At 37.7% G+C, this 25,674-nt stretch overlaps 3 protein-coding genes across 5 annotated transcripts; 1 reads left to right on the top strand and 2 right to left on the bottom strand.

The window, feature by feature from the left end:
* Positions 1-6,440: 6,440 nt before the first annotated feature.
* Positions 6,441-7,451, bottom strand: LOC121732225 (the record flags this gene model as incomplete). Its single annotated transcript, XM_042122041.1, has 3 exons — positions 7,296-7,451; positions 6,945-7,103; positions 6,441-6,843 (listed from the first exon to the last, which is right to left on the bottom strand). Coding segments are annotated over exons 1-3 (654 nt in total), but the record flags the coding sequence as incomplete, so codon positions are not given.
* Positions 7,452-8,089: 638 nt separating this feature from the next.
* LOC121732223 lies at positions 8,090-10,387 on the bottom strand. 3 transcript variants are annotated; one of them, XR_006036333.1, is made up of 6 exons: positions 10,085-10,387; positions 9,846-9,915; positions 9,564-9,754; positions 9,383-9,496; positions 8,728-8,945; positions 8,090-8,215 (listed from the first exon to the last, which is right to left on the bottom strand). XR_006036333.1 is itself a non-coding variant. In XM_042122038.1 (6 exons), the coding sequence occupies exons 1-6, from the start codon at positions 10,271-10,273 to the stop codon at positions 8,186-8,188; spliced, it is 801 nt and encodes a 266-aa protein (XP_041977972.1). In that variant the 5' UTR covers positions 10,274-10,387; the 3' UTR covers positions 8,090-8,185. The 3 variants fall into 3 exon arrangements, 2 of the variants coding, with proteins under 2 accessions (XP_041977972.1, XP_041977971.1); XM_042122038.1 differs by having other exon boundaries at positions 9,383-9,485; XM_042122037.1 differs by having other exon boundaries at positions 8,090-8,211; positions 9,383-9,485.
* An 8,753-nt stretch (positions 10,388-19,140) lies between these two features.
* On the top strand, positions 19,141-21,612 carry LOC121732222 (nudix hydrolase 2-like). The gene is made up of 5 exons (XM_042122036.1): positions 19,141-19,439; positions 19,543-19,673; positions 19,864-19,955; positions 20,024-20,234; positions 21,017-21,612. Exons 1-5 carry the CDS (start codon positions 19,375-19,377, stop codon positions 21,391-21,393), a joined length of 876 nt encoding a protein of 291 aa, XP_041977970.1. The 5' UTR covers positions 19,141-19,374; the 3' UTR covers positions 21,394-21,612.
* The last annotated feature ends 4,062 nt before the right edge of the window (positions 21,613-25,674 follow it).

Raw genomic sequence — 25,674 nt, 5'->3', positions numbered from 1 at the left:
CAAAATTTCATGTAATTTGGAGGTTAAGCTAGTTTTAACCGACCTAACCTAGTTTTAACAAAATTCTAAATCCCTAGCTTTGTTAATTTCGAAGATAAGGGGGTGTGAAAAAGCCGCGAACCGCTTCGAGAAAAGTATGGTACGGCCGTGCCTTTGCTAAAAAGCTTGGCTGGGGCACTGCTGTGCCCGCAGATTGTCCTTCGGACCGTCCTTACCGCGCACGTAATAAGAGTTTTGAAGTGCTTCTGTTACACCTGACGTGTGATTAATTATTGGATATTTTATATATTCGAAAGGATTAAAAAAATGCATCTTCATTATTTTAATCCTTCGATCGTGATTCGTGGATCCTTGGAAATCTATTGTTATTCTATTGTGTCTCGATCACCGGTGAGCTTATGAGGCTTGATGGGTTAATTAAATTTTTAAATAGAGAATTAAAATCATCTAAAAATAAAGTTTCACGTAAATATCTGGCAGTACGACATAATATGTGAATATAACACGCTGATTAAACAGATTAAATGATAAAATTTGCATTACAAGCACAATATTTTATTTTTATTTTATTTCCCGTTTCGTGGCAACCCTGGCATATCTGCTCGGTACCTACATCAGTGGCGGCATCGTGCAACATCAAAGGCGTTTCGACTGTAGGGACTAGGAATATTGCTATACTGTGATCCTGTACAGCCGGCGGACGGCAAAGCGGCCTGCCGTGAATGGGCCCCTTTTATGTTCGGGCCACACTAACGTTTAACCAGAGTAGACAGAATTATAGAGTATGCCGACTTAGAACTGATGTTACAATTTTTAAATTTGACGTATTATGACGAAAATCGTCGCCAGGGTTGTTAAATCGTTACCTACGAATTTAAAACTATGACATATTCGCTGGACGTGTTCCTCTTTGGTCGTAATTGTCGTTTGTGTTTTGGCACATGCTATTAAAATTGTCAGAATCCAATTTTGAAATCTTTATTTTAAATATTTAAAAATAAATTATATCAGCCAGCGCGAGGCACATTCCGTTCATAGTCCTAGTGAAACCCGACGAATTTGACCATAGACTTAATATATATATTATAGGTTTATGAATTTGACAGATATTGAAACCTGTCCGTTTCTTTGCAGTCGAACTACTGGTTGTTATGTCTATTGTGGTTTAACGTCAATGCCTAACAACGCGACAATTATTGCGATAATTTTAACGCGTTAAACTGGGTGGCTACACTTGAACGGTCAACGTTTAACCGATTCAATGCGGCGCACCTTTTTGAAGACTTTCAGTCGTGGCGGCATACAATTTTCCCATGACACGTGAGCCGTGTCATACGCCATAGGAGTAGATGACACGGCTACCGTGTGATCCGCCACGGCCCACGTTCAAAAAGCTTTATGTTTTTTTTTTTGTTTTTACGCTTGTATTAACTTAATTTATTTAATTGAACCCAAACTATTGTTGTTGACGGAAGGCTACGTTGTTTTAAGTTGATTTCGAGTAGTTTTACTAAGTGTAAACCTGAAAATGGCAGGTAAGCGATTTTTTTATTCAGATGTTGCAAACCTTTTGTAGGTTTCAAAGTAAGAAAAATGAGTACCTACCTATATTAAATAGATCTGGGTTTCCAAAGTAAATTATACGTTCGTAGATAAATTTAAAGAAGTTCGTAGTTAATAGTTTTTATCCGACTTCCAAAAAAGAGGAGGTTATACGTTTGGCTGTAGATATTTTTTTATGTGTGTTCAACGATTACTCCGCTGTTTGTGAACGGATTTTCAAAATTTTTCTTTTGTTGTATAGGGTATTTGTTCCGATTGATCCGGTTCCGAGTTGGTACCATGTTCACAAAAGTGGTGATCTGATGATGGGAACCATGAAGACTCTCAATATTACTTCTTTATTTTCTTAAAAGTTTACTATTAAAAAGCCCGGCCGCACATTATCCGAATTTATTATCAGAAAAAGTCGGACGCTCATACATTTTGACACGTCAGAATTCTGATAGTATGCGGGGGTCCACAACAAAATTTATGAACAGAGTACGTTCCGGCGTCCGAATTTTAGTGATCAGAAATTTTGGATAATGTACGGTGGGCTAAAAAAAGGAGACAGCACCTACTTTTTTCAATTCACAGAATATTCAGAGAGGAAGCCTATAAGCTTGTTTTACGTAGAAAATTTAGATGGTTTTCTTCGGAGCAGAACCTTCTAAAGTGTAATTTGAGGGAGATACAATCGCTTTTTAAATGACACGGCTCACGTGTCATACGCCACACGTTAAAAACCCATAAGACGCGGCTGCCGTATAATCCGCAATGAATGCACCTTTCAAAAAAGGTTGACGGCCCCTACTTTTTTTCAATTCACAGAATATTCAGAGGCGAAGCCTATAGGCTTGTTCTACGTGGAAAATTAAGATGATTTTGTTCAGAGTAGAACCTTCTAAAGTGTAATTTAAGGGAGATACAATCGTTTTTCAAATGACACGGCTCCCGTGTCATACGCCACACGTTAAAAATGCGTATTACACGGCTCCCGTGTCATCCGCACTGAATCGGTGCCCAACGGCGTTGAAAACGGCGTTGATTTTATTAACCGACTTCAAAAAAAGGAGGTTATCAATTCGACGCGTATGTATGTAATATTCCAGAACTGCCTAATTTTCGTATATCGGCGTCTGAACAAATGTGCCAAAATATTTCAAAAGTGTAGGTATTTATGTATGTAAGTATGTATGTAGGTATATATGTTTTTATGTTTGTGTTCGCATATCTCTGGAACTGCCATTGCGATTTTAGAAAATCTTTTTTTGTTGTACTAGATATTGTTCAACTTAGGGAATAGTGCAAGTTGCATCAAAATTGGTTCAGTAGTTTTGGAGGTAGGGCGATTTAATTCTAAATTACGTACAATTTTGAAGTCGCTTTTATCTTTTTATAATGTTAATACATTTCTTCAAAAGGTAATAATTCTATTATTCCTCGTCAAGCATCACTTTGCATTCCACGATTCTCGTTACTTTTGAGTTTCAGATCCCACAAACATGGTTCGGTTTGCAAAATCTCAAAATAAAGCAATTACTTTCTCGTTTTTAACTAGAGTGGAGTGAAGACTCCATAACCAAAGTACGTATTTAAATTAAAAAACGTGCGATTTAAATGCAAACAAGCCAACACGTGTGATCCCGTCGGGCTCTCAACGCAAAGTGACGATACGTAGTGTGGCCGCTTCATCGCATTAATTCTCGCGTTAATCTCTTTGATGTACCGCCACTAGAGCTATCGCCAAACGGCAAACTTCATTGTAAACGCCGTTGAAAATTATCGCGTTAAATTGTGGCTACACCTACGGCTAACGTCCAACAACGCGATAATGGGGTTGGCAACTGTCAAAGTGGCGCTGTAATAGCTTTTACCTTGTTTTTGTTTTATTGTATGGAAATTTCAAGGAATTTTCAATTATTTTAAATAAATAACATGCCTAAGATGTGTGAAGTCCCGTTTTGTAAAGAAATAGGTGCCCACAATTTCCCAAAAGATCCTAGTATGGCTAAGGTGTGGCTGAAAGCTATAAGAAGGAAAAACTTTAAGCCCCAAAGAAATTCAAAATTATGTCGTAAACATTTCCATGATTCCGACTTCCAAAACATAAGTATTTATACAGGTATGTTATTATTATAACTATATTTTGTATGTAAATCATATATATATAAGTAGACGTACCTAGTTTGTTTAGATATGGATGATTCTACAAAAATTGGGTAACTCGCTGTCACCAGTCAATATATTATGTACTTACATGTTTTTATAACATAAAATTATAATTTTAGGTCTCAAAAATCAACACAGATACCTGAAGAAGACGGCTATACCATCGATCTTTCCGTGGAGTAATAAAACACTCTCAGCAGAAGCTCAACAACGAGATCAACGCCTTATTAATAGAAATATTAGAAAAAACTTGTTTGAAGTGCATCAAACTGCTGTTACAACAGATTCCACTGAGTGTAGTTCGGGTTTATCTGGTCAAGAATATAATATAATTGAAAGTCTTCATTCTGAGTGTGATGATATATGTATAGAAGTTGAAGCAACAGAAGAAATAGAAGCAACAAACAACTTTTCAGAAATTGAAAGCGGTACTACTCATAGTAGTACCTATAGGTCTCTTGGCACACAAACGAGTGTAAGCTTAAGAATATTTTGTACTGATTTATTAGAAAGTGATGATTCATTAGTTATGTTTTACACTGGTCTAGAGAACTATTCAAAATTTATTTTGGTCTTAAACACGCTATTGCCTATGGCTAATAATTTGAAATATAGATGGAGTCAGGTAGTGGGTGTGTCCATTGAAGATCAATTTTTAATGTTACTTATAAAATTAAGGAGAAATAAACCAGACATAGAAATAGGGACTATGTTCAACATAAGCAAAACAGAAGTCTCTAATATAATTGTAACGTGGATACATTTTGTGCATGATATGTGGTCCCTAATTGATATTTGGCCAGAAAGGGATTTAGTGAACTATTATATGCCAAAATTATTTAAAAAAGAAAATAGTAGCACAAGAATAATTATTGATGCTACTGAAATACCTATCAACAAACCAAGCAATCACCTGTCTCAAAGAGCTACCTACAGCTCATACAAAAACAAAAATACTATTAAATTTTTAGTAGGCTCAACCCCAGGTGGTTTGTTTTGCTATTGTTCTCAAGGGTATGGTGGAGCAACAAGTGACCGTCAAATGATAGAGAGAAGTCCTTTAATAGATAAGTGTCAAGAAGGAGACTGTATTATGGCAGACAGGGGTTTTAATGTTCAAGACCTATTTGCAATAAAAAACATTTCTATTAACATACCTACTTTTTTAAAAGGCAAATCACAAATACCAGGGGTTTTGCTAAAACGTGACCAGAAGCTTGCAAGGCAACGTGTGCACATTGAGAGATTGATAGGATTAACAAAAACATACAAAATTTTACAAACATCATTAAACTCTTTTTATGTGCCTTTAGCATCAGAAATATTTTTTATTTGTTTTATGTTATGTAATTTTAGGGAATGTATTGTTGATAATAAAAAGTAAAAAATCAATGTATTTTTTTATTTATGTGATCTTATGTTATAACAGATAACTACTACCAAAACTAACAAAGTATTTATAAACATTGCTGTAATTCTGAAATAAAGGCTATATATTATTATTATTATGTTATAACAGAATGCTTTAGTCCATTTTCATCACATTGATGCTTTATAATTAACATAATATATTATAGATATAGCTAAATAATAAGTTTTTGTTTCTAATAACTAAACTTGGCAATTTGTGACTAAACTAATAACTAAACTAGTAAATGTGTATAGTTAGTAGAAACAAAACTTGTTTTCAGTTCGAACACAATGAGGTAGATGGTTCACTGACTGAAGATGTAGTGGGTAAACAAATTAAGAAATGTTTGTTTTTTGCATAAATTATGGCTTTAACCTGGAAAATGATTTTAAATAATAAAAAAAATCCACCCACGTCACAAATATTATGATTCGAATAATCAAGATAATTAAATACGTTTTTTTATTAAATCATAATCATTATATAAAAATTGATTAAAAATCGCAGCCTTAAAATAGTTATTATAAAAATCATCGACTTTTGTTAACATAGAGTTAATGAACTCGTCATTTCTTGAAATATGAATTACTTCTAAAGATTTATAAGTATAAACAATTAAATTACAATACAATCTACCTGTACAATAAAGCTGGCCTTGTATTTGGTAGTAATATGGGCTAGACTGCTTTAATGTGAGCATTTGACTTTGAGGGTCCTTTACAAGATATGGTACAGTAACAGGTGTAATGAATTCATTCCTTGAGGAAAATGGGCATTTTACCTCTATAATTGTCTCTTCTCCTAACAGTCCGTCGGGGCTAGCACCTAAATATGGCTTGTCTTTACTAATGAAAAGTCCACAAGGAATTACATTTAAATCATAAACAGCCATATATTGATTAAGTGCAATGGCTTCATTTAAAATGCCATGTGTCGTGGCCCTAGACGTAAATAATTGTTGATTTAATATTTGGTGGCAGTAACTTTTTTTTGAAGTATCTTTTAAATGACACACTGTGTGAAAATTACTTGCTGTAATTCGATACTTTCTTTCAGTAAGCCATTTAGGACAATTTTTTTGTCCCCTTGTTGTTTCTTCAATTTCAACTATGGTTTCATCATTAATATCATTTAAATTAAGTTTTTTTAATAGTTCTTCTTCAGGATCAAATTCAGTATATCTATGGTCAGATATAACTGCATAAGGGTTCGCTGGTTCATATAACTGTTTAATAGGCATTTTTGAATTTTGAAAATTTAAAACCAGATTTCTTATTTTGTTATTGTAACTATTTTTATCTACTTTTTGTATGGGGAAAGGACAAAATCTTTTTTTTGCCTTATTTCTAGGTAATTGGTGAGCTGCTATGGGAGAAGAAGTAAAACGTGTTTTGGGCACGTGAAAGTCTTGAAGTTTTTGGGTGCAGACTTGGTGTAAAAGTAATATTTTATTATGCACCATATGTTCCACTCCATGAAGCAGTACAGCAACATGCTTGCATTTTGCTTCTGTCCCACTTCCCGCCGGGCACTCACAGTTCGATTCCTGTGGTATTCCACTTTTGTGAAGCTTTAAATTCACTTCATACTGCAGCTGCTTCATAGTTTTCTTGCAATATCCTTTGATGAAGGTATTTTCCCCCACATTTGACACTCTTGCCAAAACAAGGTATCGGGACTCATACAATGCCTTAGCTTCTTTAATTTTCTTGTCATCACTAAAAAATTGTATAAAGTAAGTATATTAAGTATAATATTTGATTGAATTGTAATAAAAAACATTTGTAAGTACTTATGTACATGGGTTATGCGTACTTACAAGCAAAAATACTGTCGTATGTGAGTTTGGGTTAAATGAGGTAACAATGAAGTCGCATTTATGTCCCGATATGTCCTAACATCAGGAACTTCCATTGCATCGTCATCGGACTGATTCTCTGCACTTCCAAAATTAAAGTTCCGGTCGTAAAGTTCCAATCTACAAGGTGAAATAGATAAGAATAAATAACAACAACAGAAGTTACAATTTAAGCTCCAAATTAAATATTTACTTAATATTGTTACGTAACTTAAAAATATTTGTAAAAAGCTACACATTTTTTTCATTTTTTGGCTATAAGTACCTAATTTTATTGAAAAAAAATGCAAATCAAATATTTTGAGGTTATACCTTTCGACTAATTCTGCCTTTCTTCCTCTAAGCGATGCGCCTCTTTTCGTTAGCTCAGCTTTTAGTTCACTTACACGCCAAGACGAATACATAATGATTTTAATTTATTTAATACAGAAATTATGCAAAACTACTAAATTAAATTGTTGTTGTTGCTTGACACGATCATTGACAGGTAAAAGTTATGGTGGCGGCATCTACTAAAAGTTTCGACCGGCCTTCCCCATTAACAGCGTTTGACGTTGGTGTGGCCCGAACATTAGGGCAGGCATTTATAGTAGGTACTAGGTACTGCTTTGATTGATTATGCACCATTTTGAATTTTTGACATCCTTTTGAGTTTTGACAGTCAATTTTTTTTTCTAAATAAGCATTAAATGTCTCTGAGTACGGCGATAAGCACTAAACATTATCATCCAAATTTACACCACCTTTATTTTTATTCCACCAGCCAAGCATTATGTATCGAATTATTATTAAAACGGATAAGGTTTTACCAAAAGGTAAGAAGTTAAAATGTACTGAGGGTAATATATTTTCATCAGGCAATCCATTTGCTCGTTTACCCACAAACGAGCAAATGGATCACCTGATGAGTTGTAAGTTATGACTTTCGACTAGTCTCACAAAAAGTTAGAATGTAGGAAACAGGGTGAGGGATAAAGAAGGAAAAATATTATGTCATAATAAATATCATTCATCATCAATCCAATTTTAATAATATTAGGTAAGTAAGTATGTTTAATTAAAATAAAACTTTATTTAAACATACTTACTTACCTAATATTTTTTTTTTTTGTATTCCACAAAATATTTTAATGACTTGATTCCTGTTTTGGTTATAAACATAGAATTAGAACGTTATAAATATATTCCTCAAGTTTTATTTTCTATTCTTCCGACCCACTTTCTGGTTCTGCCTGCGAAAGAAATTGTTAATTGCTTATAATAATTGTTATTATTACTGTTGTTATTATAGTATTATTTGTTAAGTAAGGGATCTGATTATTTTCCAAAAAAATGTATAAAATCTAAATTAGGATAATCATAACTTTATCCTAATTTAGTTAAGATAATAGATAATCATCAAATAAATTAGAAATTCGACGTGGGAGAACCATGCTTCGGCACGAATGGGCCGGCTCGACCGGAGAAATACCACGTTCTCACAGAAAACCGGCGTGAAACAGCGCTTGCGCTGTTTTTCGCCGAGTAAGTGAGTTTACCGGAGGCCCAATCCCCTACCCTCGCCTATTCCCTTCCCTTCCCATCCCTACCCTCCCCTATTCCCTCTTAAAGGGCCGGCAACGCACCTGCAGCTCTTCTGAAGCTGCGAGTGTCCATGGGCGACGGAAGTTGCTTTCCATCAGGTGACCCGTTTGCTCGTTTGCCCCCTTATTTCATAAAAAATAAATAAAAAATTAGGTAGTACCTTTACTGTTTGTACATAAGTAGCAAGAGAACTGGCAATGTGTTCTAAAGCTGTCGCCACTCTACCGTGGGCTACGTCCTCAATAGCTGCAGCCAGCCTATTGGTGGCTTGTGCCTGTTCGCTGATTGCTCTAGCATAAGAATTTTCAATCCTTTCTAATGTTGCTTGAGCAGCTTCTAGTGATGTCTGAGCTGATTCTATTGAATCATTGTATCCTTCTGTAAACAATAATAAACAATTAAACACAAATACCCCATAATAAACCGTTACATACAATTATTATGTTTGTGTAATTAGTTTTATTAGCAGTAAACAGTAACCAATAACTATAGGTAGGTACTGTTTACCTCAGCAAAAACTATTCTACTTTTCTTTCGCAGGATTTAAAGTATCAGCGTATCAAATTTCATCCAAATTAGTTTTGCAGCGTCTGTAGAAGTATCAGAATTTTTCTATGGCTTATGATTTTCATTATTAATAATTATTGAATAAATCATAATATATTTTCATATGTTAAGAATATTAAAGCCTACCTATTTGTTCCTACTATCACTGTATTATCACTTTACTATGTTTGATATAGATAACAAACACAATGAAAAAACGGATGAAGATAAAGTAAAGTAAAAATAATTAATGTACAGCATAAAACTACCTTCAACCGGTTCACCATCTATTCGAGGTCTCTGTCTGGGTGGCTTACAAGCACAGGGCGCTTTATAGCCGCTGGGCGATTCGACTTTTTGGGCCTTTATGTCCTGAAAAAACCCTTATTTTTTTTATTACAACAAAATGACTTATACTATCTATAAAGACTAAGGTAATATTTTACTTACAACAAATGTATTAAAACGAGGTGGTGTTTGTTGGCAACGAGAACTTGACTCCCAACCACAAATACTCGGTGTTTGTTGACAATGTGAGCTTGTCTCCAGTAAGGGTTCCTCTTGAACTTGAGGGTTTCTAAGGATTTTATAAAGTCGCTCTTGTAGTGGTGTTATCACTATTCGTTTCACAGGAATCTCACCTTAAAACATAGTGTTTTTGTATGTCAAATTCCTTTAAAGGAATTAAAATAATGTGAATTTAAAATATTAATGAATATAACTAGGTAATACCTGGAGCACATATTTCTCTTCTTTTTAACTTTATTTTTTTCAAAGTTTTTGCCTTATACTCATTGTAGAACTATAAACAATTAAAATACTGGATTAGTTGTTATCATTTTAAGTAGGTAAGCAACAAGATATTTATTTCACTAATAATTATTCTGTATCATAATTCATAATACCTACTTAATATTACTTAATAAGTATTTTTAAATTTTAAACACAGTTTAGTAATATTATCTACTTACTGTGCGCCACTCAGCAGCGGATTTTGTGGGCCCACCACCTGCGGTGTTATTCAATATTTGGGCACAATTTGCCCATAATTTTTTGGAAAGCATTCGGCCTTCGGTTGAGCGGCTTAAATTACCGAGTGCCAGATCCCTGTGCTCTTCCATAAAGGCTATCAAAGCGGTTAACTGTTCACACACCACCATAATTGATTAAAAGACAGTATAAGCCCTTAAGCAGATACATATTTTGGTTCACAACTTTCAGTAACACAAGCAAGTCGCGTAATAAAATGGAACCATTATGACTTGACATTGAAGAATTTACGTCACTTAACACCATTGAGGTACTATAGACTGGAGAGAGCCTTATATCGGTGTATAAGCGTCAAAAGCGTGTAATGTTATGTCCTACTTACTAGGACATAACAAAGGAGTCGGTCGGCATATTTCATGTAATAAAAGCGTTAATAAAGGTTTTTAGTGAACATTTAATGCTAGATATTGTTGAGTTTTGTGGTTCCGCTAAATAATAAACCATAAGAATGGCCAAAAAATGCCTCAAACACGTGTTTTGGGCTTTTCAATCGGTATTTTTGTTAGCTAAAAAGATAATTTAGAAGTTTATTAATCCTTTATTCGTGCTATATAAGGCATTAGCGCTAAAAATGTCACACTAATTAATAATTTGGCTATAAAAATTGCATAGCTTTTTATGTGTGTTTACGGATTCTCATCCCTTGAACTATAGTTAATCGATATCATGATATAATTGACTTTCTTTCCTGTATCATAAAGTGCTTCGAAATAATCGACAAATAGAAATATTCAAGAAAATAAACGCACACTACTTGTATGAAAATAAGCACAAAATGGCCACGCGATGACGGGCTAAGACTACATCTATACTATTGTTACGTGCTAGGGTTCGAAGAATTCGGAGAGAAAGACCTGGTGAAGTGGTGACTCTCTTGAAGACTTTATTCACTATGTCTAGGTCACACAAGCACACACTAGGTCACAAGTGTCACAACACTTAGCAAGTTAGCACTAAGTCCAAACACTAATCACTAGGTCCAATCACTAAGCACTATTACTGTCCTAGGTCGTAGCCAAGTCGCAGGTTTCACTGGTTCACTCACTATTGATCACTTGTTGTCACTCCGAAATCGCCTCGATGATAGCTCGAAACGAACTGAACTGACGGGCCGTCTACCTGCGGCTTTTTATATGGCGAGACGAATTCCAGAAAGTTCCTGATTCACGTAAACAAGTCAACAAGTATGGGAACTTTCTAGGAGGCTTGAGCATGTACCACAATAAACATAAACAACTAAACACGTAAACAAAATTAACCGGTAAATACGTAAACAAATATTGGACTTTTCTAGAAGGTTCGAGTATGTTCTTGCGCATCTCACTCCATCTAGTATTGAGTAGGGGATTTAGGTTGCCTGTGTTCCCTCGGTAAGTTTCGCTGGTTTGTCGCTAGATGGCACTACGTGTCCGTATACCATGTACCGTAACACTACTCCCCTCTTAGAGATGCTCGTCCCGAGCATCATTGTTACTGCCATGGTAACGCGCCAGACGGTCTATGTGTACCACTTTGAATGTCCCTCTTGGTTGCTTTTGAATCCTGTAAGTCACATCATTCAATCGGGTAACCACTTTGTATGGGCCGTCCCACTTGGTCTGCAACTTTGGAGATTTCCCTTTTCGGCGAGTCGGGTTATGCAGCCACACCAGTGTCCCTTCTTCGAAGCTGCTTGTATTCGATTTCCGGTCGTATCTGGTCTTCATGTTCTCACTTGACCGTAACCCATTTTCCCGAACCATGGCGTGTATATAGCGCATTTTTTCCCTTAAATCGCAGACATAATCTGGTACGGCCTTTGGTTCTTCCGGTGATCCTCCTGTCAAAAGGTCTACTGGTACTCGTAGTTCTCGACCGTAATTGACATACGCCGGGGTAGCTTTTATGCTCTCATGCTCGGCGGTACGGTACGACAGAAGGAAGAGTGGTATGTACTTGTCCCAATCCTTTTGTTTGTCATCTACCAATTTCGCCAAATGCCTCTCAAGGGTCTGGTTAAATCTCTCAACCATTCCAGACTGTGGATGGTACGCTGTGGTCCTCGTCTTATGCATTCCCAAAACTCTGCACACTTCCTGGAAGACCTGCGATTCGAAATTCCTGCCCTGATCAGAATGGATTTCCAGAGGCACACCAAACCGAGATATCACTTCTTCGATTAACTTAGAAGCGACTGTTGTAGCTTCTTGGTTTGGTATGGCGAACACTTCGGGCCATTTGGTGAAGTAATCCATGACGACCATAAAATACTTGTTTCCCGATTCCTTCATGGGAAATGGCCCAGCTACGTCAACTGCAATTCGTTCCCACGGCGCGCCAACGTTATATAACCGCAGGTTCCCACGGCTCCTGGTCTGTGGTCCCTTCTCTGCAGCGCAAATAGTGCATTTGCGGCACCACTCCTGCACATCATCTCGGCAATGCAACCAATAAAATCGTTCTCGCACTTTTGTTAACATCCTCTTGACTCCTAGATGACCTCCTGATACGCCATCATGCATTTCACGGAGAACATCTGGTACTCTCGTTCTTGGGACAACTATCTGAACATGGAACTCTCTGCCGTTAGTCTTCTCCAATTTCCGGTAGAGTATTCCGTTTTGAAGTATCAGACTGTCCCATTGCGCCCAGCACGCCTTAGTGACAGCGCCAGTGGGTGCAACCTCCATTGTTTTTTCCATGTGATGATGTGCCGAAGGTCGTCATCTCTTTCTTGAGCCTCCCTCATAGCATCATTCTCCCATGGACCCAAAGGACTTGTTTTCGTTAACTTTAACGTTACTTCATTAGATTCCTGTTTAACACAATGTTTGCAGTCTTCTGAACACGGCCTTCGTGAGAGTGCGTCGGCATTCCCATGCAACTTTCCGCTGCGGTGTTCGGTCTTGAAGTCATACTCCTGGAGCTGTTCAATCCATCGAGCTACTTGACCTTCTGGGTTCTTGAACTATAGTAGCCACTTCAACGCTGCGTGATCAGTTCGCAGTAAAAACTGTCTGCCAATGAGCTACTTGCTGAAATGTTGTAGCGTCTTTACGACAGTCAAGAGTTCTCTTCTTGTCACACAGTAGTTTCTCTCTGGCTTAGATAAAGATTTGCTGAAATATGCAATTACAACTTCTCTTTCACCCTGTTTTTGAGATAACACCCCTCCAATGGCTGTGTTGCTTGCATCCGTGTCGACTATAAACTGACCTTCAGGTTGTGGGTACCCCAGCGTAGCTAGCACGGGGTTTCCCAGTCGATTCTTCGGAAGAAAGTAATGGCAGTTTCTTTCCCATGTCTACATATCTTATTCCCGAGCATGGCACCACCCATCGACTTGAGTTTCAGTGGACAAAGACAAGAAACTCTTTCCATAGCAACCATCAAAGCAACGGCAATTTTTTTTTTTGACATTTAGTGTCTTGGTTCTTTTTTTTTAATTATGGCACTTCGGCTATAAAACCATGGCCAGTGTCGAGTAAATGGCGGCAAATTCAAAAAATCGACGTGCAGCAACCCTGTCTATAGCCGGAATTATAGTTTTGATCTACGAAATACGAAAAATAAAAACTAAGTAACTTTATTATTCGTAGTTTGTAGATTAAAACTATAATTCCGGCTATAGACAGGGTTACTATACATCTATTTTTTTTAATTTGCTGCCATTTACTCGACACTAGCCATGGTTTTATAGCCAAGTGCCATCAGGCGCGGTCCGAAGGGGGGGGGGGGGGTCACAGGGGACATGACCACCCCCAAAATCTAAGGTAAAATTGAAAAATCTCAAAATCTTGCTAAATAATAAAAGGAAATATCTAGCTATCCCCTAGCCACCACTTCGTCCGACCTTAGACAGCTGCTGTGAACCCAGAAACGTCCGAGGGCGCAGATAAGAAACCCCCCCAAAATTTCAGGCTGCGATCGCGCCTGAGTGCCATAATAAAAATAAAAAAAAGAATCAAGAAACTAAATGTCATAAGCGGTTCGTCATGCTTGACTTATAGATTTTCAAAAGCGGAAGATATCGAGATACGAAAGAAACTTTTTCTCCAGTGTTTTTCCGGTAAAACTGTCAAAATTTAGTTTCTTTCGTTTGTCTACGTGCTTGTGCTAGCTATGCAGGATTGGTGTTTCACAGAGATGTTTCTTCAGTTTCTGAAAAGAATCTTCAGAAGTCTCGTCTCAAATAAACTGTCGTTTATCCTCTGTCAGCCGATGTAATGGCTTGGCTATCTCTGAGAATCCCTTAACAAAACGCCTGTAGTAGGAGCATAGGCTGAGAAATGCCCGCACTTCGGTTTTGTTCTTAGGGGTTGGCCAATTTTGAACTGCTTCCAGTATCTCCGGGTCCGTCTGGATTCCATCACTGGAGATAACATGGCCGAGATAATTAACCTTACTCCTGAATAAACGACACTTTTTCGGATTCAACTTTAACTTGGCCCCCTCTATTTTGGCGAAAACTCGTTCTAAGTTTCGCAAATGGTCCTTGAAGTCGCGGCCAACAATGATGACGTCGTCCAAGTAGACTAAGCAAGCCTCTCCAACTAAGCCTGCCAGTACACACTCCATGAGTCGCTCAAATGTGGCAGGTGCATTGCACAATCCAAAGGGCATGACGTTAAACTGCCATAAACCTTTACCGGTGGAGAACGCTGTCTTCTCCTTGTCTTTTGGATGAATTTCCACCTGCCAGTATCCAGATTTCAGGTCCAGGGTCGAGAACCATTTCATGCCACTCAAGGTATCCAGAGTGTCGTCGATTCGAGGTAATGGATAGCTGTCCTTCTTAGTGACATCATTGAGACGCCTGTAGTCCACACAAAATCTTGTGCTGCCATCTTTCTTCTTCACTAACACAACAGGTGAGCACCACGGACTTGCAGACGGTTCAATAATCTTATGCCGTCTCATGTCCTCCAAAAGGTCTTCACTTCTTGCTCCTTTGCGATGGGTATCCGTCTTGCTCGTTTGCGAATTGGGTTCTCGCTTCCGGTATCTATCCTGTGTTGAACCATCGACGTTCTTCCAAGGTCGCCTTCCTGACTGGAGAAGATATTCACGTGGCGTTGTAAAAACTTTTTAGCTTTCATGCTCTGCGAATAAGTCAGATTACTCTTGCAGTCATCAAGTAGCTCAGTCACTATTCCATAGTTGCTGGTGTTTGCTGAGTCTGAGCCTGTGATCGAACTACACTTTCTTATCCAGACAACTTCCTCGCACTTTCCAATGACGTCCCCTTTGTTCAAGCAGATCTCGCGATCACCAAGATTCAAAACTCTGACCACAGCGTTACTGCTTCCACTAACAAGGGTTCTCGCCGTCATCAGTTTTTGCGCTGATGTCTTGGTAGGTGTGTCTTCGATCAACACGCATCTGTTTGACTTCTTCTTTCCAGCTGGCGGTAGTTTCACCAGCACTTTAGCTTCCGCTCGTCCAGGTATAATGACTTCCTTTACACATGCGACTTTCCCGCAGGCGCCTCCAAGGATGAAAATTTCTTCTTCACCACACTTAAAAACTTCGTCAGTGACATTAATTCTGCAGTTATGCTTCTTCATGAAATCCAAACCCAAGATGCAATCATCCATAATATCAGCCACGATAACGTCATGAGGGTATGAGGATCCCCCTACATTAATCGTAACTGACATTTCTCCCAGGACGGGTATTGGCTGACCGGAGGCAGTGAGGAGCCGACAGTTAATTCTCCTCTTGTGTCTTCTTGTGGCTTTTACCAGGTTTGGGTTCACTATCGTTCTAGAGGCTCCTGTGTCTAGAGTCATTTTGCAATCCGTCCCGTTAATAGTCCCATGAATTACAAGACTATTCCCGCTGCATGCTTGGGAGATAACAGTTACCGGGGCTTCCTCCGTGTCAGCCAGCACTCGCCCCTTAGTCCTGGCTTTTATTCGTTTCCCTGCTCACGGACAGGGGACGAAGCCCCTTGCTTTTGCAGCTCCTCCATTTGTTCCATACGTTCCTCGAGCATTTTCATCCTTGCCATTTGGGTCTCTTTCTGCGGGCAGTTAAGCTGAAGATGGCCCCTCTCGCCGCACTTGTAGCACATGGCTCCAGAACTGCTCTTCGTAGGAGCCTTAACCTGCTTGACTTCCTCAGAGACCTCGCGGATCTTATAGGTCTGCCGTATATCACGCCGAACAACCTCGACCTCTAAAGCATGCGCCAATGCTTTCTTAAGCGAGGTGTGGTGACGTAGCCTCACTGCAGCTCTGACCTCCAGGTCCCTGATTCCGTCGACAAATTCTTGCACAATATTCTTGTCAACCATCTTGGCGTCAGCTCCTGGGTGTGCCTTCTTGACTAGTTTTTCAATTTCCAACGCCCATTGTTGTAATCCTTCTCCTGAGCATTGGACTGTGTCACGGAGTTGGGCACGAAACACGTGCTCCAGGTGTCGCTCCCCGTATCTGGATTCAAGTGCCTCCATCAGGTCTTTAAACCCATTTCCTGTATGCGCTTCTAGGACCGACAAAGCTTGCCCTCTGAGCGCAACAGTGAGAGCGGTCAGGCATTGTTCATCATTCCATCCGCTGGCAGAAGCAACAGTCTGGAATTGCTGACGATAAGCATTCCAAGAAGTAGTGCCGTCGTATGGTGGCACTTTTACTCTTGGCCCATGTGCCACTCCAGAATTTCCACTACACGTCGCGACTCCTGTGGTTTCCAGGCGCACTACTTTCTTCTGTTGTTCGGTGATGTTGGTTTTCACATTTTCCATATCCACTCCTAACCCCGTAACTCGTTCGTCCATTACGTCGACATCTTTTCGAAGCTTAACCACCGTGTCACTGACATCCTTTATAGCTCCAAGCACTTTTTCTTGGAGGTCTTTTTGTTGCTCTTGTGATTCTCGAATCGCTCTAATTTCAGCACCGAGCTTGCGTTCTTGTGACTCCTGCAAAGCGCCGAGCTTGCGGTCGTGTGACTCCTGCAAAGCGCCGAGCTTGCGGTCTTGTGACTTCTGCAAAGCCTGAATTAACTCAATTATGCTTTCCAATTGAGGAGCCATTTGAGGGGCCGTAGAAACAACGGGCGTGGCAGGATGGATGGAGCTGGTCGACGGGGCCTGAGCAGGCGGGGCCCAGTGGGCGGGGCCAGTGGGCGTGGCCTGAGTGGGCGTGGCCATGTACAAAGTGGGCGGGGCCTGAGGGGCGTGGTCGATGGGCGGGTCCCGGTGGGCGGAGCCAGTGGGCGTGGCTTCACCCGGAGTGGGTGGAGCCTGGAGGGTGTGGTCAGTGGGCGGAGCCTGGTGGGCGGGGCCAGCGGGTGGGGCCTGCCCCACAGTAGGCGGAGCTTGGTCCCCAGTGGGTGTGGCCTCCGCAGCCCGTTGCGCCCTTGTCCTGATACTTCCCTCGAAGTTCTCTCTCGGAGTCAATTGTACTGCGCCCTTGTCCTCACACTGCCCTTGAACTCCTCTCTCGGAGTCAATGGCAGCAGCTCGCTGCGCCCTTGTCCTGACACTTCCCTTGAAGTCATCTCTCGGAGTCAATGGCATCTCCAAATCCTCACTTCCGACACCAGTTGTTACGTGCTAGGGTTCGAAGAATTCGGAGAGAAAGAGCTGGTGACTCTCTTGAAGACTTTATTCACTATGTCTTGGTCACACAAGCACACACTAGGTCACAACGCTTAGCACTAAGTCCAAACACTAATCACTAGGTCCAATCACTAAGCACTATCACTGTCCTAGGTCGTAGCCAAGTCTCAGGTTTCACTGGTTCACTCACTATTGATCACTTGTTGTCACTCCGAAATCGCCTTGATGATAGCTCAAAACGAACTAAACTGACGGGCCGTCTACCTGCGGCTTTTTATATGGCGAGACGAATTCCAGAAAGTTCCTGATTCACGTAAACAAGTAAACAAGTATGGGAACTTTCTAGGAGGCTCGAGCATGTACCACAATAAACATAAACAACTAAACACGTAAACAAAATTAACCGGTAAATACGTAAACAAATATTGGACTTTTCTAGAAGGTTCGAGTATGTTCTTGCGCATCTCACTCCATCTAGTATTGAGTAGGGGATTTAGGTTGCCTGTGTTCCCTCGGTAAGTTTCGCTGGTTTGTCGCTAGATGGCACTACGTGTCCGTATACCATGTACCGTAACACTATAATACTTAATCTATGCATAACACTTTCATATTGCAAGCATGGCTATTGGCAAAACAAGACTACGTCACATCCGTTAAATGTTGCCGTAGAATGTAAAGAAATTAACCACAATAATTAAAACTATAATCTACAGAAAGAAAAAAATATTGGTCACAAAATACAAGACGTGGATATTTAGATTATAAACTTTATTTATTTTTGATATTAGTATCAAAAATAAAAAAATGAAAAATGTGGTAATAACGGCCCGGCCGCACCTGCGTCTATCGTCCGAAGCTTCGTGCTATGAGACGATACTATTGGACGATACAGTATATACGTTACACGCAGATCGTCCAATAGTATCGTTTTTAGCGCGAAGCACTACGCATATGCGGCCGCGGCATATTGAATATTTAATTCAAATTTTTAGTCAAATTAATGATAAAAAAACAAAGAATCTTTATTATTATTAATTTATTATGTAACAAGGAAAATTGCTATTGAGCTTAATTTTGAAAGTGTACCTTTTTACATAATTTTGCCCACTTCTATGGAGAATAAATAGAAGCTGGTAGCTTTTACAATGACGTACATGCGGTACCTATCCAATGCTTCATTCAGTTTCAATTGTCTATCGCTTTTTAATCCGTCATTTAACATTTTCTGCCTCAGAAGTTTATTTTGATCTTTATTTTCTTTAAAATAGGGTCTTATTGGAGGTAAAATTACTTTGAACGGTTTATAATAGACAATTTTAATTTGTGTTCTGTGCTGTCAACTGTCAAGTGTCATCTGATTCTGATATCTGGTATCTTTTTAGTTTTTTATTTACATTCTGATTTCTGTTCATAGTGAAGTGAATTGTAAATACGTAATAATTTAAGTGAACACATTCTTATTATGTAATAATACATATTCAACCGTTTCCCCTTTATCTAATTAATAATTAGGCTAACAAGATAATTTCAATTTAAAAGTGTATGTTATCAATGTTATTGAAAAAGATATCAGCTAAAACCTACTAAAACGTACTCTTTGATGTTCAGCTTTGATCAGCCAACCTTTAGCTAAAATCAAACTATTCATAAAATTTTCTCTGCAAAATGCAAAGGACCATGAATTTAATATTTACAGGAAGTATGGCCTCAAGTCCCAATAAGTTACTAAGGTATTTATTTGTTTGGCGTAAAATGTGATTTGTGCGATTGATTAATCCTATTTGAGCTGAATTTTGGATAGGCTTAATACAGCAGCCAATATAATTTTTGCAGGTGGCTTTCAAGCACTCCAAGCCGGTCTTCTAGTGTAGTATTTAAGTTTTCAAGTGATATATTCAAGGGTGTTACTGTAGATACAAAGGACTTAAACTATGAGGAGGTTCAGTTTCAAAATGTATTAAATGGTAAGAAACTTTTGCTGTTGATAAATTTGGCTAAATGTTTCCAAGTCCAAATGTAACTAATATTGCCTAATGAATAAACAATGATTAATATTACTATGATAATATTATAGTAATCTTTGTTGGGATCACTCATTTTCTCAATATAACATTTTCAATTTTTACAAAAAATAATAACCACCCATGTTTTCAGAGTCATTAAACCAGTGGAAAACAGACGGGAAAAAATGTGTGTGGTTTAAAGTTAATATAAAAAATTCAGTGTATGTGCATATACTAGCACAGGTAATACACATTTATTTAATAATTTTTTGTGGTTAAATCTTATTTTATAAATATAAACTCATTCTTAGAAAGGTTTTAATTTTCACCATGCCAGAGATGACTTTGTGATGATGTACAAATGGCTGCCAGTAGACATTGAGCCAAACTTACCACCTGCATGTCATACGAATCTTGGAGTCGGTGCCTTGGTGTTGAATGGAAGAAATCAGTTATTGGCAGTCTCTGAGAAGAATTATGATTACCCACATTGGAAGTTACCTGGTGGTTATGTTGAAAGAGGTTGGTGTCTGTTTATTAATAATATGCTATATAATATTTAAATTATAATATAAGTATAGTATATAATATGATGTTACTGTTAATGTTTGTAAACCAGTAATAGACTGCAGATTAACAAGGTATTCTGCAGATTATCTGGGTGAGTCAGTTAAAGTGCAAAAAGTTTATTCTATTCTCATTAATCTTGTTTGAATAACACATATTTTTAAGTTGTAGAAAATTATTTTATATAATTTTTTGGTTATAAACTAAGTACTTAATAAATTATTAAATTTTAAGTAAATTGTTACTCCACTAATAAAGTATAATATAACAGATTCTATCAACTAGAAAAAAAACAATATTTTCATTTTGCACAATTTGCAGATGATAAAAACTTAATACAGTAGGGCCTCGATAGTCCGAATAAGTACCCAAAATATATAACCTGTTCGGATGTATGCAGCGTTCGGATTATAGTATGTACATTTTTAAAGACATTTTTTTGGATGTTGAAGCCACGATAAAAAGCACGAATACAATACAAAGATATGTACCTATAAAAATGGCGAAATAGCGCGCGGGGCGGTCAAAAATAATACGCGTACCTAGTACTTTTAGACGTGTAACTCTGCACTAGAATGCGGCGGCGCGGCTGCGCGGGAGTGACTTGTGCGGGGATGGGAGGTCGTTCGGATTATAGAGGTATTCGGATTAGCAGGGGTTCGGACTATCGAGACCCTACTGTAATTTGTACCATTTCCTATTAAGAAATTACTTAGAAATTTTTATAAAATTTTCAGGTGAAGACATTCAGGATGCAGCAGTGAGAGAAGTAAAAGAAGAGACAGGAGTGGATTCAGCTTTTGAATCATTAATAACATTCAGACATACACACAATATGATATACGGCAATTCCGATATTTACATGTTGCTACTGATGAAAGCTGTATCCGACGAAATAAAACAATCACAGAGAGAGATCAAGAATTGCCAATGGATGGATATTGAAGAGTACACCTCACATCCACATGTTCATGAATTTAATAAATTAATTGCTAATAGGGCTCTGGAATACAGGGACAAAAATCTTAAATTGGATTTGCAAAAGAAAACTGTAAAGTTTTCTAAGTATACTCGCGAAATGAACTTTTTATTATTAACTGGTTATAAAAATTAGCTAGGAGTTCATAATTTATGTGTACAGTAAAACCAATTTTCTAATTGTTTTCGTAATATTATTTTTCTAAATATAATCTGATATTGTATGTATTGGCAAAATATTTTGATAGTTGAAAACCATCACAAAAATGTTATGATTGTTGGACTGTTGTTATGATTTATTTAGATTTTCGTACCCAAAGGGTAAAAACGGGACCCTATTACTGAGACTTCGATATCTGTCCGTCTGTCTGTCTGTATGTCTGTCTCCAGGCTGTATCTCAAGAACGGCTATAGCTAGACTTCTGAAATTTTCACAGATTGTATATTTCTGATGCCACTATAACAACAATGACTAAAACATACAAAGTTAATATTTATGGGGGGCTCCCATACAACAAATGTGTTTTTTTTTTTGGCTTTTTTGACTCGTAATGCATAATGGCAACATGTGGACACCTGAAATATTTACAAAATTCTTAATTATATGTATAATTTTATATGTAATAATAAAATTAAAATCTAGTAAATATTCCGTGCATCGCGATCGATCACGGCCGCGCGCGGCCTACGACTGTCGTCGGCTGCTCGCGACAATAGTCAGTGTATGAAAATGTAAAGCGCTTATTCCACTTGTCCTATTTAGGAAGTCCTAGCTAGGATCCTAAACAATTTAGTCAAGTGGAATAACATTTAGAAAGCTAGGATCCTAGCTAGGATCCTAGCTAGGATCCTAAATCGGAAAAAAATGTGGTTCCTGAATGACTAAATCAGTGTTGCCAGATGGTTTCAACCTTTTATCTGTAGTGGAACTGCTAAATCTGTATTAAAGTCAATTTATATTATGTTATAAGATCTGGAATCCATTCGTAGGTAATTTCTTAAGTCTGCTGGTTCCAAGTAGTTCAGAAAGTTCATAATTCATAATTTTACGTGGAGCAAAAATTCTTTCAACCATCTTTTTCGCCTTTTATTTATTTTTATTTAGCCAACAGCTAAGCCTATGAGAAGACCAATTTTTTGTTGCTTTGATAGAACTGGAGCCATTAAGAAGATGTCTGACCAAAATGACAACTGATTTAGTCACTAAATTAGGAATTAGTCTCCTATGTAGGATCCTAGCTAGGACTTCTAAATAGGACAAGTGGAATAAGCGCTTAAGGCACCGCTTCCGAGACCGTACCACGAAACCGTTTTGAGACTCAAACAATCGTACGAAAATGCTGCGTCCTATTCTAACAAACGTGAAATGACGTTGTTAGAGCAGGACGCGGCATTCTCAGCCGATTGTTTTAAAAGTTTTCGTAGTAGGCCTACAGACGCGCGCGGCCGACGACAGTCGTAGGTCGCGCGCGTTCGTGTCTTGCGCCGCGCCGCCGCGTTAAAGTAAAAAAACTGTGTTGGAACTTGAATGTGTTTTAGATCGATATTCCTACAGCCAAATATCAAGGCGTCGCCTTAAGGGGGGCTCCCATACAAAAAACATTATTTTTCCCTATTTTCGCTCTATAACGGTACGGAACCCTTCGTGCGCGAGTCCGACTCGCACTTGGTCGATTTTTTTATTTATACCTTTGTTATACATTGATGAAATATTATTATAAGTGCATATAATTATATTATGTTGTATATATGTAATATTGGTAATATGTGTTAATTTTTGTAAGTGTAATGGTAAAATATTTTTTGTATATAAATTCTATAATATTCATTGTTATACTTTTATTTTATAATTTCTCTACAAACTCCAGTACTTATACCTTAGATAAATGATTGGTCTCGCGCGTGCGCTACGACTAGATACCGTCGGAGTACTTAAAAATGCGGCAACAAATCATACGCCTGATGCGGCGTAACCGCGCCAGTCGCGCCGCAAGCTTCGGGTGAGGTAGATGTGTCGATAATTTTCGAAATTTTAAGTTACGTCCGTAGCAAAACGCCAGTTTGCGTAGTAAGACTACGCAATAATAACACTACAAGAAACAAGAAAGATACTGGCATCACATACCATCAGTAAATATTACGTGAATCGTCATAAACACAGAAAAATAATATAAACCTGAAAATTCGGATCGGAGTATCGCTTGATGTTCAGTGTTGCCAATTGCCATAAACTAAAAATTCCCCAATTTTTCTGAGATTGTGATTTTTATTTATTTATTATACTAGCTGTTGCCCGCGACTTCGTCCGCGTGGACTTAACTTTATAGCGCGCGGTGTCAACAAAATTTGTGTCAAATTTAAAAACTTTTAAAAACCCGCTGAAAGTGCTCGCCTCGCCGCTGCCATTCCGGTGTAGCGCGGCCCTTTATTAATCAAAATACCCAAAAACAGCTGTGCAGTGTGCACATAATCTATACTAATATTATAAATGCGAAAGTATCTCTGTCTGTCTGTCTGTCAGTCTCGCTTTCACGCCAAACGCCAAAACTACCGAACCGATTGTAATGAAATTTTGTATACAGATACCCTAAAGCCTGAGAAAGGACATAGGCTACTTTTTTACTGGAAAAAAGGGTTGTCAGGGGGTGAAAATGCGTAAATTTGTTCAAATTAAGTTAGTTCCAAAAATTCATAATAGATGGCGCCGTGCGTCTTCTACATCGCTGACGCTTGCTCAAAAGTCTTTCTATAAGAGGTGGTATCATTTTACATTTAAGTTTCGATTTTTTTCGATTGTTATATCTATTCTACGGTATTAAATAACTCAGTACTTTATCTGTGCAGTGACGTAACCTTAAACCTATCAATGATAAATAGTTTATGGGTAAAGTTGTGTAATTGGGGGGCTAAATAAGCTTTAAAATTTGGCATAAAATATAAAGTTTAATATAAAAAAATGAAATACTTATTGTGTGCACACTGCACAGCTGTATTGATTTAAGGGGTACCAGGGTTTTATTATAAAAGCTTTTGACACCAATTTTGTTGACATCGCGCCATAAACTGAAGTCCACGCGGACGAAGTCGCGGGCAACAGCTAGTAACTAATAAGTATGATTAGTTCTATGTTACAATGAAGTAAAAAATAAAACGCCATCTGTTGAATCGTATTAGAACTAAAATGTTCATTGCATCGATATATTTCTGGATTTTTTATAAAATTATACATAAAATATATTTAAGTAAAACATAAAACGCCATCTGTTTTCATATATTAGAATTAAAATGTTGATTGCATTGATATATTTTCTGGATGGAATGTGGCCTACATTCCATCCAGACGGTACACTTGAACTCCTTTATTTTAGAGCGCCTTCTGTTGTCAACTTGTCACATATATTAGAAATGCAGTAGGAGTTCTCTAAGATAAGATAGATTGATTATTATTATACCAACTGATAATATTATTAAACATAATATTCTAACGTATTAAAAACTATAAACAAAAACATAATAACTAATAAGTATGATTAGTTCTATGTTACAATGAAGTAAAAAATAAAACGCCATCTGTTGAATCGTATTAGAACTAAAATGTTCATTGCATCGATATATTTCTGGATTTTTTATAATATTATACATAAAATATATTTAAGATTTTTGAAATTTTATCTTAATACACATCCAAGACCCAGGAACATTGAAAACTTTTTGTTCCGCCTGCGGGACTCGAACCCAGGACCCCCGGGATGAGCGCTGGCCACGCGCAATGCGAATTCATTTTCATCGATATTTTCATGGAAATAAGATATTTTCCCACATCAAAATGTAGCCTATGTCCTTTCTCAGACTCTAGAATAACTGTATACAAAATTTCATTGCAATCGGTTCAGTAGTTTTGGCGTGAAAGCGAGACAGACAGACAGACAGACAGACAGAGATACTTTCGCATTTATAATATTATATTAGTATGGATCTTTTTTATATATATACATAGTGGCTGAGTGGATGAGCGCATTGAAATCTCTAGCTAGGGTAACTGGTTCGAATCCCGCCAACGGAACAAAAAGTTTTCAAAGTTCCTGGATCATGAATGTGTATTAATAAATATGAATTATGAGTATCATATTATAATAAAAATCTTCAGTTTATATTTTATGTACACAATACAGTAACAAATAAGAAAACAAATTTAACATTTTTGCTTTTTTATGTTTTATGACTCATTCTTAACTTTCGTTAAACTTCCTACCATTGTTTTTGTATTGTTTTCTCATCAATATTGTATCCATTATATTTCGTTGACCTAAACAACGTTGTTATTTTATCGCATTCTTTTCGAAAGGACTTTATTCCAATGGTAAAGTTTATCTGGTGATTGAAAAATCAGCACTTACTATACAATAATAATAAATTA

This window comes from Aricia agestis, chromosome 12 (assembly GCF_905147365.1).
Source record: "Aricia agestis chromosome 12, ilAriAges1.1, whole genome shotgun sequence".
Taxonomy (NCBI): Eukaryota; Metazoa; Arthropoda; class Insecta; order Lepidoptera; family Lycaenidae; genus Aricia; species Aricia agestis.
The sequence above is the reverse complement of the archived record's forward strand: the minus strand, read 5'-3'. Positions and strand labels throughout refer to the sequence as shown.